Source organism: Penicillium hispanicum (assembly GCF_028827665.1).
Source record: "Penicillium hispanicum strain IBT 35686 chromosome Unknown utg000004l_segment0_segment0, whole genome shotgun sequence".
NCBI classification, from domain to species: domain Eukaryota; kingdom Fungi; phylum Ascomycota; class Eurotiomycetes; order Eurotiales; family Aspergillaceae; genus Penicillium; species Penicillium hispanicum.
The window spans coordinates 1,031,128-1,047,465 of NW_026623196.1; the positions used below are offsets into that span (position 1 = coordinate 1,031,128).

A 16,338-nucleotide genomic window follows, 5' to 3' on the forward strand; every position below is an offset into this window, starting at 1 on the left:
CATTTATACTCCGGGTTCGTCTCTTGTAACATTTCCTTTGCGTAGTTTCAGTGTAGTGGCGGCCCTCTCTGCAGTACAGACCAAGATTGAATATTAACCATGGATGCCACGCCGCGATAGCGCTTTCCGCTGCTCGACTTAACCATCTCGTCTCGTTGTTTCCGGCCAAATGTCACCCAGCTCCGACAGGAACATTTCAACCTCCAAGTCTTTTGATTCCCATTTATTTCATCAAGTGTTGTCACCACCCAATCGTTACTGACGCTCCTGAACTTCGCAAAGGATAGTCTCATATCTGGCAACACCCATCTTTCCTTTATCTCGCTGGAGTCTCTGCAACATGACAATCACGGTCTCTTATGGGAAGAAAGTACGAAAGCGGCGAAGTGTCTTTGGCCTTTGGATCCCCAACAAAGCTGCGCCTCTCAACAAGTGCGAGCAGTCTCCAGCTGATTCTGCAATATCAGACAGCCCTCCTGCCTCTGAACCCTTTCACACTGGGTCGGGGAAGCATCGACTCCGAGTGAGACTCACCCGAAGTGGCTCAAAATTCTTATTGCTGCTTGGGCTGGCGGGGTCTTCCAATAGTAAGCCCGTGCAAAGTGTCTATATGTGTGGGATGGACCGTTAACCGTAATGCAGGCAAGACGAGTGTCGAGTTCGGATCATGCGAAGATAACAACAGCGCCGAGAGTGACCGGTGTACTTCACATTCACCTAGAGACCATAACGGTCTTGTTTGCAGAGCAGGCATCTCTTCTCCCCAGTCTTCACCAAATGCCTCTCCTTTAATCAACGCCCAGCTGGAGACATATGGAGCACTTCCTTCGACTATAAGGGATCTACCGTCAACAAGCGAAAACGTTGGTCAAGGGGAAGAAGATATGCAACAGAACGGCGGGTGTGCTGAAGGGGGAAATACTTCATCTCCCATCGCCAACGAGCCGCAGAACTTGCCGAACTCGAAACTGGTCAACCGATTCTCCCAGCGACTCTCCCTGACATTTGGTCAACCCACCGTCGTTCGTCGGACACATCTACGCTCGAGACCAACCGTTCTTTTACCCGATTCTCCGGTATCAATCAGCGCAATTAAGCAGGGCGATGGTGCCAATGACAGCTCGGATCCTTCCACAACACCGAGCAGCAGCGGTTCTCCAGGTGGATATTCGACTCCCCCAACACCTGTGACACCTGCTGGGCTTTCACCCTCGTCAGATAAGGACAAGGCAGCGGTGGCGGACTGGTCCTCTCTGTCAGACCGCGTTGCCAATGAATATACTTCCCCTGGCAGCAAGTCTCTAAGCATCGCGCCCTCCATACTGACCGTCGAAGCTGCATCCGTGGCCAAGATATTCCTGGAACTCTATTTCAACTCCATACTTCAGAACCCCGATCCACGAGTGCAGCGTCAACGTGAGCTCGAGCAGCATATCTTTGCATTTGGGCTGGCTCCCGACGAGCAACTGACAACCAGGCGCAGTTGGTTACTGCAAGAAAATGAATATCTGCGTCAGTGTCGTGTCCTGAAGACCAGCATGCAATGCACTCGCAGCAACTTCGCAGTGTCAATGGCCGGATACGAAATCATCAAAGTTCTGGGCAAAGGCAGCTTTGGTGTGGTACGTTTGGTACGTGAAAAGGGAACCGGCAAGAGAACTTCTGGCGAGGAGGCTTCCTCTCAGGAGCCCAGCACCGCCAACACAAGAAATAGCCCTTTTGAAATATTGAGGTCCGCCGTTGACGGGACCAAGCATAGCCGGCGAAGGTTCATGGCTGGAGAGATGAAGGAAGTATACGCTATGAAGATGATCAAAAAATCTGACATGATCCGGAACTCCCAAGAGGGCCACATCAGAGCGGAGAGAGACTTTCTCGTGGCATCCGAAAAGTCTCGCTGGGTGGTTCCGTTGATTACCAGTTTCCAAGATGGCAACTACTTGTACCTTGTCATGGACTATATGGTCGGCGGCGATTTTCTTGGATTGTTGATCCGCAAGGATGTGCTTCGCGAAGATTGGGCCAAGTTCTACATCGCGGAGATGATAATGTGCATTGAAGAGGCCCACCGACTTTGCTGGATCCATCGTGATATCAAGCCAGACAATTTCCTCATTGCCGCTTCTGGTCATTTGAAAATCTCAGACTTTGGGTTGGCGTTCAATGGTCATTGGTCTCACGACCAGGCGTATTATAACAATCACCGATACGGCCTATTGGAAAAACTCGGCATTGCTATCACAGGGGACGCAGAGGATCAAAAAACGGCTGCCTCTGGCAAGAAAGAGCCCAAACTAGATACAGGCCCGCAAGGATTGAACGATGACTCCAAACATGAGGCCCCCTCCACAGACCTTTTGGATTGGCGCAACAGGAGAGAGCGACGTCGATTCGCAAAGAGCGTGGTTGGTACCAGCCAGTACATGGCACCGGAAGTGATTCGGGGCGAAATGTACGACGGACGTTGCGACTGGTGGAGTCTGGGGGTCATTCTATACGAGGTGAGCAGAATTACCTTGCATTGGTGAACAGATTCCTCACAATTCTTCCACAGTGTCTATACGGCTTCACCCCATTTGCCTGTGAGAATCGGCACGACACCAAGATCAAAATTCTTGTAAGCCATTGTACCAAACTCATATAGACTTGACTCACAAGAAGATCTTCAGAAACATGCACGGACTCTCCAATTCCCGAGAGACAGACCTACAGATAGAATTATATCGTACGAGGCCATGGATCTCATCAACCGAATCCTCCAGGAACGTGAGTTCCGACTGTGCTCCCCGAAATATCAGGCCAACGATATATTGGCAGGCCGACCTGTTTCGTCGCATTTCCTCTATTCGATGGATCCCCGGTATAGGAACGTTGCAAGCTATTACGTCTATCCCAACGATGCAGCGGACATCAAGGCACATCCTTTCTTCCGAGGTATTCGATGGAACGACCTGCATCTGATGCAACCGCCGCTGATTCCCAGAGTTAAAAACTGGGAAGACACCAGATACTTTGACGACTGGAAACCTGTCGCTAACATCGTTGAGCCATCGGATACCAGCGATTCGGAGTCCACAGACGAAGAGCCCAGCACGAAGTCTGCACCCACAGCCGTTGAAAAACATGTCTCCCATAATCCAGATGCAATGCCTCCTGCCAAACCAGTGTCAGATAATTCCCCTCCAATGGAACACACGCCAGATGATCAGAAGGCCCAAGAGGCTGCGAAGAAGAGGGAAAAGAGACGCCCTCGGGATAAAATCTTGCGGGACAAAAAGGTCGGCCGAACCGCGCTGGAGATTCGCAAGAAGGGGGCTTTCTTGGGGTATACATACCGTCGACCGAAAGGACCGGTTTTGGCTCTCAGCTCTGAACGAGGTCGACAGCCATTTGTTAGGGGTCAGTTGGCAGATCTGTATGTGCTGTGAGGATGCCGCGAGATCACAAGGCTCTTCAACGTGGGCCTTGGAGAAGAGACTTCTACTGCTTCCTCGCTGCCCCGAGGTACACAACATTCCTTCTTGCCACTATTCATATCCTTGTGCTATAAGAGCTTTCCAACTCTCGAGAGTCACTGATTGGTCTGGAGGCTTGGCTTGGATGCTCACTGCTCTTGTATATCATTATCAATGATATAAGATACCGCCACAAAACTGGCTCTATGGTCCAAGTAAATCACTTCGTACACAAGGGGTATGATATTAGACAAACCTTATATCTTGTTGCAGCAATATCTACACTGAAATTACGAGAATGTCGGAGTACGAGCACTAGGGCCCGAACTCATGTGCTGGGAATATACGCATTGAAGATAAATTCCAATTCTGATTGGACAATTAAAGAAAAGGGTTACATGTACATGAACAGAATTCGCATGTTTTATATGCTTAGACGCCAGACCAGGCTGGCGGACAGATTTAATACTAGGTCCGCATCAAAGTGCGTGAGGTATAGGATTTTCCAGTCTCAGATGCAAGCTAGAAGATTCAGAACCATTCTTTGGCGCTTAGGAAGGAAAAGGCAAACAACAGATAGATTGACTCGGGTAATACATATTCGAGACAGGGGTATCATTTTTGAAGGTGTTCGGGGGAGAGCAAGAAGCCGAGAGGACATCTGCTCAGAACACCCCAGCTTATAGAATGGGGGCGTTCATAGAAAATGCAGAGTCCGTGACACGGTCCTCCGGCTTCATCGTGCCGTTGAGCAGGGGGCAAAGCTTCTTGTTTGTCTTAATATGCCCGACTTGGCCGCAGTTGGCACACTTGCGTTGAGTGCCGGTCGGTTTGCCGTCTGCAGGGGAGTCGCCGGCACGAGAAATACCCTTTTGTTTCTCACGGGCGAAGCGACGCTCCTTGTTCCGATTCAGGCGGCTCAGTTCGGCTTCGAGTAACTTGCGATTGCGTGCGTCGACCTCCGGGTCACCGGTTGGTTGGAGAGATTCTAACTTGGTGGTAAGAGCCTCGCTTCGGTGACGGTGCTGGATATAATGCCTGATGACGCGCGGGTCCCAGACCAGCTGTTCCTTTGACACGATCTCGCCATTCGGGTTCTTGAATTGACGAGTGATGCGCAGGACCTTGCCCTTTTGGCTTGAGAAGCTCATTCTGCTGAACTGACTGGTCGTTTCATCGTCACGTCGATTGGGTGCGGGTGTCGGCGCCTCGGAGCGAGGCGTCGGCTTGTTGAAGTCATCTTCATCTCCTTGATCGACATCACTTTCCTGATCAGAGTGCTCGATAGTCGAAGACAAGCTAGCCTTTTGTGCATCCCAGATCCGGCGGATCGAGGTTTCGTATGATTTTTGCTGGCGAGCCACATTGTAGCTGTGGCCACCAAGCTCCTTGAGTCTCTGCGCATCGAGCTTATCCTCCACACTTTCACCAATTGCCTTGAAGCCACCCTTCATGGAGGTCTTGATGAAGCTGAAGCCCTCACCACGGCCGGTAGGATCACCCTCGCCATGAAGCTTCAGCATAGCCTTGCCCTGAGAGGCCAGCAAAAAGTTACGACTGGCTTTCCAGGGGGCCATCTGCTGTTCAAAGCTCTCGCCTTCTTCATCGTCATCATTATCGTTTCCATTCTCGGCATCATTTCCAAAGCCGGTATCGTGAAGATGTTGTTGGCCAACCTGCATGGACTCAAGCAGGCAGACGTCTTCGGGTTGGACCCACGCACGAATGGTGTCCTGATCTGGAAGAACTGGATCCAGCGGTTTCCAGTACTTGGTATCTTTGTCGTGCTGAAGGAAATCCTTGACCTTTTGTCGGTTTTGCATATCAGTGGTGCCTGGTATATGGGCTGTCACATCGCTAATTGAGAGTCGTTCGTCGGCACTCTTTTTCAATAATCGATACACGAGCATCTTCATGCGGTTTTTGGCAACAGTGGTTACCTTCCGGGAGTGAGGACCGGGTATGTCAACGGAAGGGAACTGCTGTCCAGCAACGAAGAAATTCTCGATATTGCGGACGAAGTAGTTACTGCCCCCAGAGCCTGTGCTGCTCCGGATGACGAGGAAGTCGTTCGACTTGGTTTGATGAGGGAAGAGCGGTGCCCGATACATCGAATTTGAGATTGCAGGGACAATCTCACCCGGGTCCACGTGACCGAATATAGAGAACGGACTCTTATCCTGTGGTAACAGAACTGACGTCTCCCCAATCTCCGCCTTAGGACGGGTGGGATCATCTGGATTCTTCCGGCGATAGTAGTTGATGAAGCGGTTGCACATGCCGAAGTTGGATAGCACCATTGGGAGTTCTTCGGAGTACTCCACCAGCAAGACGTTCGAGTTATCTGCCAGGGAAAGTGATCTCGTGGATTCGTAAAGAGCCTTAGCATCTTTGCCCTTCTGGTGTTTTCGTTTGACATGCACAGCATTCTTAAACCAAGAAGTCTGGCCTGTACGGAAGGACATCGCAGGTCGGTGGAAAGATCTGGCTTCAGCCTTGGCCAGTTCAGTTTTATAGTAAGGCCACTGCAAGCGCAAGGCGGGCAGGGCGTGTTCGAGACTGACGTTGCCGAGAGTACTGCGAATCTTGTTCTGGTGGTTCTGCTTCAACATATCGTAGGCTTGGTCGTTCGAGATGTTGTAGCGTTGTGTGAGACGACGAGTGAAATTCATGTCGACCTCGTCCCTGGTGCGAGGGATATTGTGTTTAGGCTTATGAATGGCCGCATCTGGTCGTAACTCTTCGACGAGAATGTTGGGGTCATTCATGTCAATGGTAACCTTCTTTGCGACTTGTGAAGCGGCTTTCTCTGGGTCATCCAACAGCGGTATATCAAGCTGTGACAAGGCAACGGCATCCATGGGAGCTGGCCCGGTTTTGCGTTTCTTGGAAGGATGAGGGACGTCGTCAAAAATATCAAATCCCTCCTCATGAAAGATATCGTGGATCTGCGAAGCTGGCTTTTGCTCAATTTCTGGTAAAGCCAGGTCGTCATCCTTGACGTCCCAATCTGCGCAAATGGTTCGCAGGTCCTGCATAGTGAGGCCCCCTGGTAGCACCTCATCCACATCAGCATCGCCCATTTCAAAGTCGTCCTTTGTTTCCCCCTCTTCCTCTTGGACGGCTTCGGTTATCATCACAATTCCCAAGGACTCATGGTCGAGACTTCGCTTGTTCGGCTGGCCGGTTCTGAAAAGGCGCTCTTGATCAGGAGCTAGTTCAATGTTGACCTTTGTAGGAAGAACAGGCTTCGGGACTTTGATGGGCTGCTTTCCAAGGAAGAACGCCTTCTTGTGAGGGATGAGCTCTAGCCAACGGGGAAGGGTATTGCGATCAAACTGGGGGAATAATGAATGAAGTAGCTCCTCATGATTCTCTGGAGGGGCGGGCAAATTATCAGGTCCTGTTCCTGACATTGCAAACAAAGCCTGCTGCAATTTCCAGGCGCGAAGCGTAGCAGGGTCCATCTCCTCCGATGCGACACTGGCGTCATCGAGTAATTCATCCTCTTCCATCGGCTGAGGCTGTGATTCGGTGGTCGGTGGGATAGGTGGCAGCTCGACAGGCTGGTTCGTCAATGATGGCCCCTCGTCCTCGAAGAGGCCCTGGGTGTGATCCACTTGACCAGCAGGCGGAGATAGAGGCCCTTCACCAAAAAGATCATCCAGATTGTCTTCCTGGCCTTGCATTTGGTCATCCTTTCCCCCAAAAACATCATCCTCCGTCCCAAAGAGACCTGCATCATCCCCACCCAGGTCCGCAAAAGGATCCTGGGTTGTATCATTTGTGGGAAGGCGTGTCGGCACGACAGCCTCTTCCTCGGGAAGTTCATCATCGTCAAAATCCTCGTAGTCGATCGCGTCGTCTGCTTTTTCACCAACATCCAAATCTCGCGACAAGAAGTCTAACTCCGGGCCAGCTTCGTAATTATTCAGCTGTCGCATCACACTGTCGAAGTCTGCATCCTCCGGGGCCTCCGCGGCCTGGTTTTGCGTGGCGTGAGGCATCTTCAGTGAGCAAAGACAGGTAACACGGGGACAAAGAAGCCGGTGATGGAATGCGAGCGGCCAGTCACAATCTGACTTGAAAAGAACGGGAGACGAAAGTAGGCGAAGAGAAGGCTGGATGGGCCGAGCGGGCGACAAGGAGTATATTAAGCCGCGCACATCAGGAGGGATATCCTATCTGTCAAGAAGGACGGAGGGACGTGCACGGCCAAATGCGTAAGGGCAGGCAGAGGTGGTTGAAGAGTAAAGGAGTAATGGGTGAAGCGCAGGACGATCCGATTCACGGGAACTTGAGAACGCGGCCGCGACGACCGAAATGGCACCCATGGCGCTAACCCGATCGGGAAATCAGCTCGGCATTGCTCAATGTACGCAGTAGAAAGACCAAGAGGAATGTCATCTCAAACTGTGAGTCGATATTAAGAGAAGATCGTAAACATTCGTGCCTCAGAACCAGAGAAAAATCAACAAGTCAAAGCCTTATTGTACATTGAAATCGCCATAGAAGATACACAATGCCTTGCTGGCACCCTCCATGCAATAATGCATCACCGTCGCTTTCTGCCCGTCAGGAACATACTTCACCAGCTGCTTAACATCCGAAGTCCTAGGAAGATACAAGGCCATGTGTTTGGTAAACATTGAATACTCCTTGTAAAGAGTTTCAAGGGAATATGGTTCCATGGTGCGTAGATTAAACACCTGATCTGAGCGATACCCAGGACCTGTGATATCCATGATGAGTTGTTGACTCTTTCTGAGCTAGAAAAGGGAAGAGTCATACCACCCCATGGAGGACTCGCAAATATGATACTGTATGGTGCTAGATCCTTGAGTTGATTCTTGAGGATCTGAAAGCAGTCACCCTCGAACCAAGTGATTTTGTTCTCAACTCCGTAGATCTTGGCATTGTGTTTGGCACATTGGAGAACAGCAGGGTTTTTCTCGATGCCATACACACGTTTCCATTTGCCAGTCTTTGCAAAAGCAATCGTATTGCCACCCGCACCAGCAAAGGCATCAACCAGGATACTTCGACTGGCAGGAGCCGCCTCAGCAAGATGTGCGGCTATTTTACTGCGAAAACATGTGAGATTCATACATTGTATGAATGAGGAAAACAGATAGCACATACTTGGCGACTGGTTCTGGTGTGACCCCAAACCAAGCGTCATCAGTCAACCAGATCCCTTCGTCGTACTTGGAGAAGATGCGATATCGTTGTGCCCAGTAACTGTGAATCGAGTCAGCATTGTTCGGTTCCACATGGCGGGCAAATTACTTCTGGATATCCCATGGAACCTCTTGAATATGATCGTAATGATGCACCTCGGGCGGTGCCTCCTCCGAATCCTCCATGGCGGCTTAGAGACGGAAATAATATAAATCGAAGATGCGCGATAAGTGATAAAGGCGGGAAATGTTTGTTGTGTTTGCACCCGAAACTGGCCAGCTCGCATGCCCGTGGGAGCTTCATCTTGACAACCCCGATTCAGTCTATTGCCTACTCAATCGTGCTCGAAAATCGGCTAGGTAGCACAATGTTCGGTGCACTCAATCGCTTTATTGGGCGTCTTGACGGCGAGCCAGTCCAGCAACCACGGAATGGGCCAAGTGATAACGCCTTCGGATTCCAGGTTCTCCGCAATAAGGAGTCGGAGCTGCCTTTGGAGCCTTGGTTTGACTTTATCGTGGGAATAAATGGCCACACCATTGTATGGATATGTTTCAGTTGATGGGTGAATTTGCAGGGTTGCTAACGCTGTCTGCAGGAAGATCCAGACCCGAATCTCTTTGCGACAGAGGTCCGGAATTGCGCCGGGTCAAGTTTGACGCTGGAAGTTTGGAGCGCCAAGGTACTGCATGGTTTTTCTCTGTTGACAATATGTATCCTTGCTAATGCGTGGTATTGCTATGCAGGGTCAAAGAACACACTCAGTCACCGTTCCGGTACCAGCAGCAAATCCATCCCTCGGTGTTGCGCTGCAGCTAGCCCCTCTTTCATCCACACAAAACATCTGGCATGTCTTATCAATCCCGTCGCCAATAAGTCCAGCCTATCGTGCAGGGTTGCTTCCACATTCTGACTACATCATTGGGACACCGAGCGGGACATTGCGGGGGGAATCCGCGCTCGGTGAATTGGTGGAGGACCACCTCGATCGCACGCTGATCTTGTGGGTATACAACAGCGAATTTGATGTTGTCCGGGAAGTGGAACTCATTCCTACGCGAGGCTGGGGTGGCGAAGGCGCTGTTGGTGCAGAGCTAGGCTTCGGTGCTTTGCACAGACTCCCCATTGGACTGGGAGAAGAGGTGGAGGGACCCGGCGAGGTTGTATTTGAAACCCGAGGAGATGGCAGCTCAACAGAATATCCACAAATCAACAGCATCGGAACGACTGGAATGACTGCCAGGCCCCCGGGGGACTTTCTCGTACCGGCAAACATGGCATCACCTCCTCCTCTCACCTCACAGTCACAGACAAGAGTAACGTCGCCTCCGGAAGGCCGATCATCCTCGAGCCGCCGTGCTGGAAAACCGCGTCCCGGCGGAGCTTTTGATGAATACTTTGCCGAGGGAGAACAGAAGAGCCGGGAGCAAGATTATGCGCCATCGAGGAAGGGAACACCTCTTCCTCCGCCACCTAAAGCAGGTGTCTCGCCCGCTGACTCGAGCAGCCCAGCCCCCGCTGCAGGTGAGACTGTGGAAGGAGAACCTGGACCTACGCAAGAAGGTTGACGACATAAGATGGGTGGGATCATTGGACTTGATGTAGAGAATTCACGAGTTTCAGCAATTATACCAATACAGTATTTCATGCAGCACTCCCGCTGTCAGGCCATCAATTACACAATGCTTTTTCCTTGCCAGACAAAGGAAATTGGTCCGGATTATATCTTCGGATCTAACGAGTTCTAAACGTACATATGCAACAGATGAAACCCTTCGGAAACCCAGCGGGGGTGGACAGTATCAAACCAAGCTATTTCTAATGTCCCTTGCTCACCAACTCCTCTAGCTTCTTGCGAGTATCACCGATCTTCTCTTCCATCATCTGACGGGCCATACCGCTGTGTGCAATGCCGGTATACCAAATGTGCTCGGCCCGCTCCCGGAAAGCAATGTGCTGATCCGCAACAGCGGGGAACCGCTTCTCGTACTCCCATGCAAGATCGCCAACGTTCTTCATGGTGACAGGCAGAAGGGTGTAAGCAGCGACAGTGCCGAAGGCGAGCGGCGACAGGGTGCGAAGGAAGATGCCGCGGTTGCGTGACACGATGGAGCCGGCCATGGCGGCCACGACGACGTAGATACCGCCGGGGGTAAGGCGCTCGCCAGACTCGGGAGAAGGAGCGAGCGAGGCAACGGTGTTGGTGAATGCATTTTCGATGTGCAGGGCGCGAGATAGGAAGTCGTTGAAACCATTCTCCGCGGCAAGGGAGTGTGAGTAGATGAAGAGTCGGGCTTGCCGGATCTGAGCGGTCAGGATGTCTGTCGGGGTCGGCGAGGAGGGAGTTTGTTGCGACGACGGCAGAGAGATGGTCTTGGGAGCTTCGGGTGCAGGCGCGGGCTTGGTGGGTTCGGGGATGTCAGATGGGAAGTCGTCGTAGATGGGTTTCCTCTATATTAGGCAAGGAGTCATGTGTCAGAAAGATCGATCTAGAACTTGATACATCAAAGCGACGAAACTGGTGGCCCAACCTGTTGAGGACCCTCTGCGAAGGCTGTCTGCTTGGGGTAGAGAGCCATGCCTCCTGCGAGGAGGGTGGCTGCGATCGGAGCCACAGCCCGCTACAGCGGTGTCAGTATGACATTGACGGGTCAATTGCACCGGGAACCAGCCAGTGGAGCTTTAGATAAGTGAACCTACCTGCTGCAAGATCGGGCGGAACGACATGCTGGGGATGTGGGGGAGGAAGCAGAGGGAGAGGAGTGAGGATGAAGCAAAGTCGGGTTGAAGCCAAGACGGGAATTCTTCGGCTCGGCGGACCCAGGAAAACTCCGTCATTGCCCGCGTCCTCTCTCATAACTCATTATCTGCTCTGGTTCCTTCATTGTTTCGATAGGTGACTTTGCACGTTTTTGGGAGGCTATTTACTGCTGTTTTTACCACTTTTATCATGCTGCGCCCCCTTGGGCGCCGGTCGTGGACATGCCGCAAATGTCACCTGCAACGACATTCCCGCGCATTCGCGAGCGCCCCATCGCCAGCTCCTCGATCCCACTCCGACTACGTCCCTGCAGATAATTGCACCCGGAAGAAGAATGCCGATGATGATATCCTACGCCGTGTTTTCGACTCAAGACTCTTTTGGAGGGACTTCTCGCAACAGCGCAGCTCGGCTGTTCCAAAGCGGGCAGGGTTGGTTCAGAATCAATACCTGACAAGCCCAGATGGCTTCCGGGCGTTTGCCCATATATCGCTACAGAGATGCCAGAATATCGTGGCCAAGGTTCTTAGTGCATCAACCCTGGACGATTACCGAGCTCTGGCTCGGAACTTGGACCGGCTTAGCGACGTCTTATGCCGTGTGATCGATCTCTCTGATTTCATCCGAACTATTCACCCCGATCCGCGAATTCAAGAAGCAGCGACGCAGGCGTATGCTCTGATGTTTGAATACATGAACGTATTGAACACGACGACCGGGCTTCACGAGCAGCTCGGCAAGGCTTTTGCCAACCCCGATGTGACATCACATTGGACTGAGGCGGAGATGATTGTGGCGCAGATTCTCATGAAGGATTTCACAAACTCGGCAATCCATATGCCCCCGAACGAAAGACAGCGCTTCGTGAATCTCTCCAATGACGTTAGCCAAGTGGGCTCCGAGTTTGTAAATGGCGCAGAGCCGGCTCGATCTCAAGTGGTGTTCAATGCCAATAGCCTTCAAGGGTTGGATCCCATTGTGGTCCAGCAAATCCGAAAATGGAATAATAAGGCACCAGTTCCGACGGCGGGCATTATCCCTAGGTTGGTGTTACGTTCCGTACGAAACGAAACAGTTCGACAAGATGTATATCTGGCCACTCGGACATCGAGCTCGCGCCAGATCCATCGACTTGAGAAGCTTTTGATGAAACGGTCAGAGCTGGCCCAGCTTTCTGGCTATAATAGCTTCGCGGACATGACCCTCAGTGACAAGATGGCCAAGACGCCCGAGGCAGTTTCAAATTTCCTGACCTCACTCATCTCGAATAACCGCGGGCCTGTCCAAGAAGAGCTAGCTCAATTGCAACAGATGAAGGGAAGCTTACTTCAGCCCTGGGACCATGCGTTCTATGTCCACAAACGCGTTCTAGAGTATTCCCAGTCTCGTCGGTCTCGTCAATTAAGCGCTGTCCCTGAATTCTTTTCCCTGGGCACAGTCATGCAAGGTCTTTCTAGACTGTTTGATCGACTCTACGGAGTGCGTCTGGTACCCCAGGAGGCAGCTCCCGGTGAGACCTGGCACCCAGACGTCCGTCGTCTGGACGTGGTGGATGAAGCTGAGCGGCACATAGCGGTGGTCTACTGCGATCTATTCAGCCGACCCAGCAAGCATCCAAACCCGGCGCATTTTACATTGCGTTGCTCGCGGGAGATCTCTGCCGAAGAGGTTGCAGAGTGTGCTTCGATGGACCAGTCCGCACACCCGAACGATGGCATGGCTACTGCGGTGGACCCGGAAACAAACACTCTGCGCCAGCTACCGACAATTGCCCTCGTGTGCGACTTCCAGGAACCGATCGCCTCTGGCTCAGGTCGTCCGACTCTTTTGAGCGAACAGAGTGTGCGGACATTGTTCCACGAGATGGGCCATGCCGTTCACTCTATTCTAGGCCAAACGCCCCTCCAGTCTATCTCCGGCACTCGCTGCGCAACGGATTTTGCTGAACTTCCTTCGGTGCTGATGGAGAGCTTTGCCACAGCCCCCGAGGTTCTTTCTCTGTACGCACGACACTGGAAGACGAACGAACCTCTGTCGGAAAGCATGATGCATAGCATGGAATTGGACCGCACTGCCCATGGCTCAATCTACGGCGCGGTTGAGAACGAAGCGCAGATCCTCATGGCTCTTGTTGACCAAGCCTATCACTCTATCCCGTCTAGTGATGCCGCCAACGGCATCGACACCACGGATATCTATCACCGTGTCTTTTCTCAGTATGCCAGCCTGCCGGAGCCGGATGGCGTTCAGCCCCGGACCTCCTGGCAAGGCTTCTTTGGCCACCTCTATGGCTACGGCGCCACATACTACAGCTACATTTTCGACCGAGCAATTGCCAACAAGATCTGGCAGGATGTCTTCCATTCGGGACGGGCATCTGTCGACCGTACTGCTGGCGAGCGGTACAAGAATGAGGTCCTCCGCTGGGGAGGTGGACGGAATGGTTGGCAGTGTGTTGCCGGTGTATTGGGCGAGGCTAATCCCTCCAATGCAAGTGGCCGCCTGGTGGAAGGAGGCGATGAAGCCATGCGCGAGGTTGGCCGCTGGGGATTGGGCCGAGACGGGGTGTCTGGGTAGCGTGGCGCACCTGTACTTTTACAATGATATCCCCCTATATAATTCTTGGCCTCTATTTGAGACCTATCTTCCATTTCTCCTGGAACGAATTTGGATTCACGCCAGTCGTCCCAAGGCGCGCAACACCATTGTACAGTAAATTCCAGGAACGGTTATCTTCCAATGGCACCGACAGGTCCGGTCATCTTAACGGGGAACCAAAGCCTGTGGAGTGTGTTGGACTAAACAGTCTCAGACTGGTCAACCCGCCACGTTAGTGGCTAATCTTGGCCAGCAGCGATTTCTCGCTCGTAACAAGCATACGAGTTGCATTGGATTTGCGCAGAAAAGATATAAGGATTCCACTTTGATCGTGATGGATCAAGAAGTTTGACGTGGACCAACGATTAGAATAAGTCTTGGAAATTCTCTTCTCATTATCTATGAACCCATGATCCGACAGTATAGACCAGAAAAAAAAATGTTACAATAGTTTACCTTCCTTTCGAAACATCCGTCCAAATGACCTCGACTACCTGCGTCGGACCATCATCTGAAATCGATTCACGCATATAAATTTGTCGAAGGCGATTTGGGCCCTCGAGCACGGCCCGTTGCAAGCGGAACAACACCTTTCCAGGGTCCATTGGGCGCAGCGGTCCCAAGCTGAACGCGTAGTCATCCTCTCGACTCCATTCAGTGAGTTCCCATGTCTGCTCCATGGCAATCAGGTCCATACCCTGCAGTGGCTCGGAGTATTGCACCACCGCAAATCCATTGACAAGATACCAGCTACCCCCGAGATGCCAGCGCTGAAGCTGGCAGTCGTCGCCGCAGATCCTGGCAGCCTTGCTCATGGCCACGACGTCCACGGGGTACCATTCCGGAGTCCTCCAATGATGGATTGAGAGCGGTAGCTGTCGGCCGGATTCGTAGAATCCGGAGGCGTCGGAGTGCAGGTCCATCTGGAAGAGTCTTCGATCCCAGGTCAGTTTGGTGGTGGTGTGCAGGTAGATGCACCGAGCGACCCGGATATCGCCGGTGTCTTCGTACGTGTAGCAGTCGTCGTAGAATTGATTCATTTCTTGCAAGAGTGGAGCAGAGAGGAATATCCCAGCGCCGCCGTACCCAACGTATCCAAAGGAAGCCATCTGAGAGAGGTCTTCCGTCACCGCGCCAACGTAGTAAGGTTTCGAGGCATCGTAAGTAGCAAGCCGATCGACGAGTTGAGACATCGATGGGAAGAAGGTGTCGTCGTCGATTAAAACCGCCCATTTCGTGGAGGATTCCATATTCTGCAAGAGGACCTGGGTCAAGGAAAAGTACCGGTCCAGGTACTCTGCGTCAGATTCGAGGATTGTGAGGCGGACATCCAGATCGGCTGCCCGTTGCAGAATCGATTTCTTCTCCACTACCCCGTCGTCTTCCACCACCGCAATCAGCCGGGCCTTCGTTCCTCCTGCCCATTGTGCAAATGGCTCTATTGAATCGCTCAGCCGGCCCAGCGTGGTCGCAACACCGAAAATCAAATGAGACGCGTCGGGCTTTGGTGCGGGTACCGGTGCTTGAATGGTAATCTTTGAACCACATCGTCCTTTGGGAAGTGTCATGTGCTGGCTCTCGCCATTTAAGTGTAGGAGTGTGTAGTCGGTAGAAGGGGGCGGGAGATCCAGCTTCTCGGAGAAGCTCGTGAACTTGTTCGAACGGACGACGTCGATTTCCCAGCGGGTATACTGAACCGAGTCTTCAGGAGAGTAGAGTCTCAAGAAGTCCAGATCAACTTGGCAGCCGACAGCGTCTCTGAGACCGTCCTCTTTAACGGTGGAATCTTTCGATGGGGTCTTGGCGGAACCGGAGTGACGGGACTTGTCGTCGACGCTGTCGCTGAAGCCATTCTGAACACCGTCTGCGTGTGGCGATTGAGGAAGGACGCCAGGGTTGGGGAGACTTGAAGGGACGCGGGAATCGGATGTGAAGAAGGGCGCCAGCGCAGAAACCACAAAAACCGCAAGCAGGATGAACTTCCCCCGTCGGGTCAGAGAAATTGGAGATTTCACCATGGCATCTCACACCCACAGCAGCAGCGCAAGGGACGGACGGTCTGTACTTGAAGACGGAGAAGTCCTGCGGCACAATGTCAGGCCCTCGTGCTTACCATGACGACATGACAGATCGTCAGGGTTGCAAAGACTGGGAGGACACGAAACCTCTGAATATGATGAAAACGGGTAGTTGTGGTGAGCATGGAAGTTGATTCGCCGCTGGCACGCTTCATCCCGTCTGCGACCCACCGTACTTCCTCACCTGCTGTCGATCCCCAGGGAGCCAAACGCTTCTGTGATACGAGTCAGATCTGCCTGGAAAGTTTCAGATGCCCGATGAAAC

The 16,338-nt window shown here is 52.3% G+C and overlaps 7 protein-coding genes across 7 annotated transcripts; 3 read left to right on the plus strand and 4 right to left on the minus strand.

The window, feature by feature from the left end:
* Positions 1–340: 340 nt before the first annotated feature.
* Positions 341–3,428, plus strand: N7459_004133 (serine/threonine-protein kinase; the record flags this gene model as incomplete). The annotated part of the gene is made up of 4 exons (XM_056943317.1): positions 341–587; positions 643–2,501; positions 2,555–2,617; positions 2,670–3,428. The coding sequence occupies 4 exons, from the start codon at positions 341–343 to the stop codon at positions 3,426–3,428; spliced, it is 2,928 nt and encodes a 975-aa protein (XP_056800200.1).
* Positions 3,429–4,135: 707 nt separating this feature from the next.
* Positions 4,136–7,462, minus strand: N7459_004134 (DUF3591 domain-containing protein; the record flags this gene model as incomplete). Its single annotated transcript, XM_056943318.1, has 1 exon — positions 4,136–7,462. The coding sequence occupies one exon, from the start codon at positions 7,460–7,462 to the stop codon at positions 4,136–4,138; it is 3,327 nt and encodes a 1,108-aa protein (XP_056800201.1).
* A 480-nt stretch (positions 7,463–7,942) lies between these two features.
* Positions 7,943–8,821, minus strand: N7459_004135 (RNA methyltransferase; the record flags this gene model as incomplete). Its single annotated transcript, XM_056943319.1, has 4 exons — positions 7,943–8,187; positions 8,247–8,539; positions 8,598–8,696; positions 8,745–8,821. The coding sequence occupies 4 exons, from the start codon at positions 8,819–8,821 to the stop codon at positions 7,943–7,945; spliced, it is 714 nt and encodes a 237-aa protein (XP_056800202.1).
* Positions 8,822–9,003: 182 nt separating this feature from the next.
* N7459_004136 (uncharacterized protein) lies at positions 9,004–10,204 on the plus strand (the record flags this gene model as incomplete). Its single annotated transcript, XM_056943320.1, has 3 exons — positions 9,004–9,177; positions 9,235–9,318; positions 9,383–10,204. The coding sequence occupies 3 exons, from the start codon at positions 9,004–9,006 to the stop codon at positions 10,202–10,204; spliced, it is 1,080 nt and encodes a 359-aa protein (XP_056800203.1).
* Positions 10,205–10,454: 250 nt separating this feature from the next.
* N7459_004137 (MICOS complex subunit MIC26/MIC27) lies at positions 10,455–11,474 on the minus strand (the record flags this gene model as incomplete). Its single annotated transcript, XM_056943321.1, has 3 exons — positions 10,455–11,087; positions 11,156–11,257; positions 11,337–11,474. 3 exons carry the CDS (start codon positions 11,472–11,474, stop codon positions 10,455–10,457), a joined length of 873 nt encoding a protein of 290 aa, XP_056800204.1.
* Positions 11,475–11,586: 112 nt separating this feature from the next.
* Positions 11,587–13,974, plus strand: N7459_004138 (mitochondrial intermediate peptidase; the record flags this gene model as incomplete). Its single annotated transcript, XM_056943322.1, has 1 exon — positions 11,587–13,974. The coding sequence occupies one exon, from the start codon at positions 11,587–11,589 to the stop codon at positions 13,972–13,974; it is 2,388 nt and encodes a 795-aa protein (XP_056800205.1).
* A 473-nt stretch (positions 13,975–14,447) lies between these two features.
* On the minus strand, positions 14,448–16,013 carry N7459_004139 (uncharacterized protein; the record flags this gene model as incomplete). Its single annotated transcript, XM_056943323.1, has 1 exon — positions 14,448–16,013. One exon carries the CDS (start codon positions 16,011–16,013, stop codon positions 14,448–14,450), a length of 1,566 nt encoding a protein of 521 aa, XP_056800206.1.
* Positions 16,014–16,338: the final 325 nt, after the last annotated feature.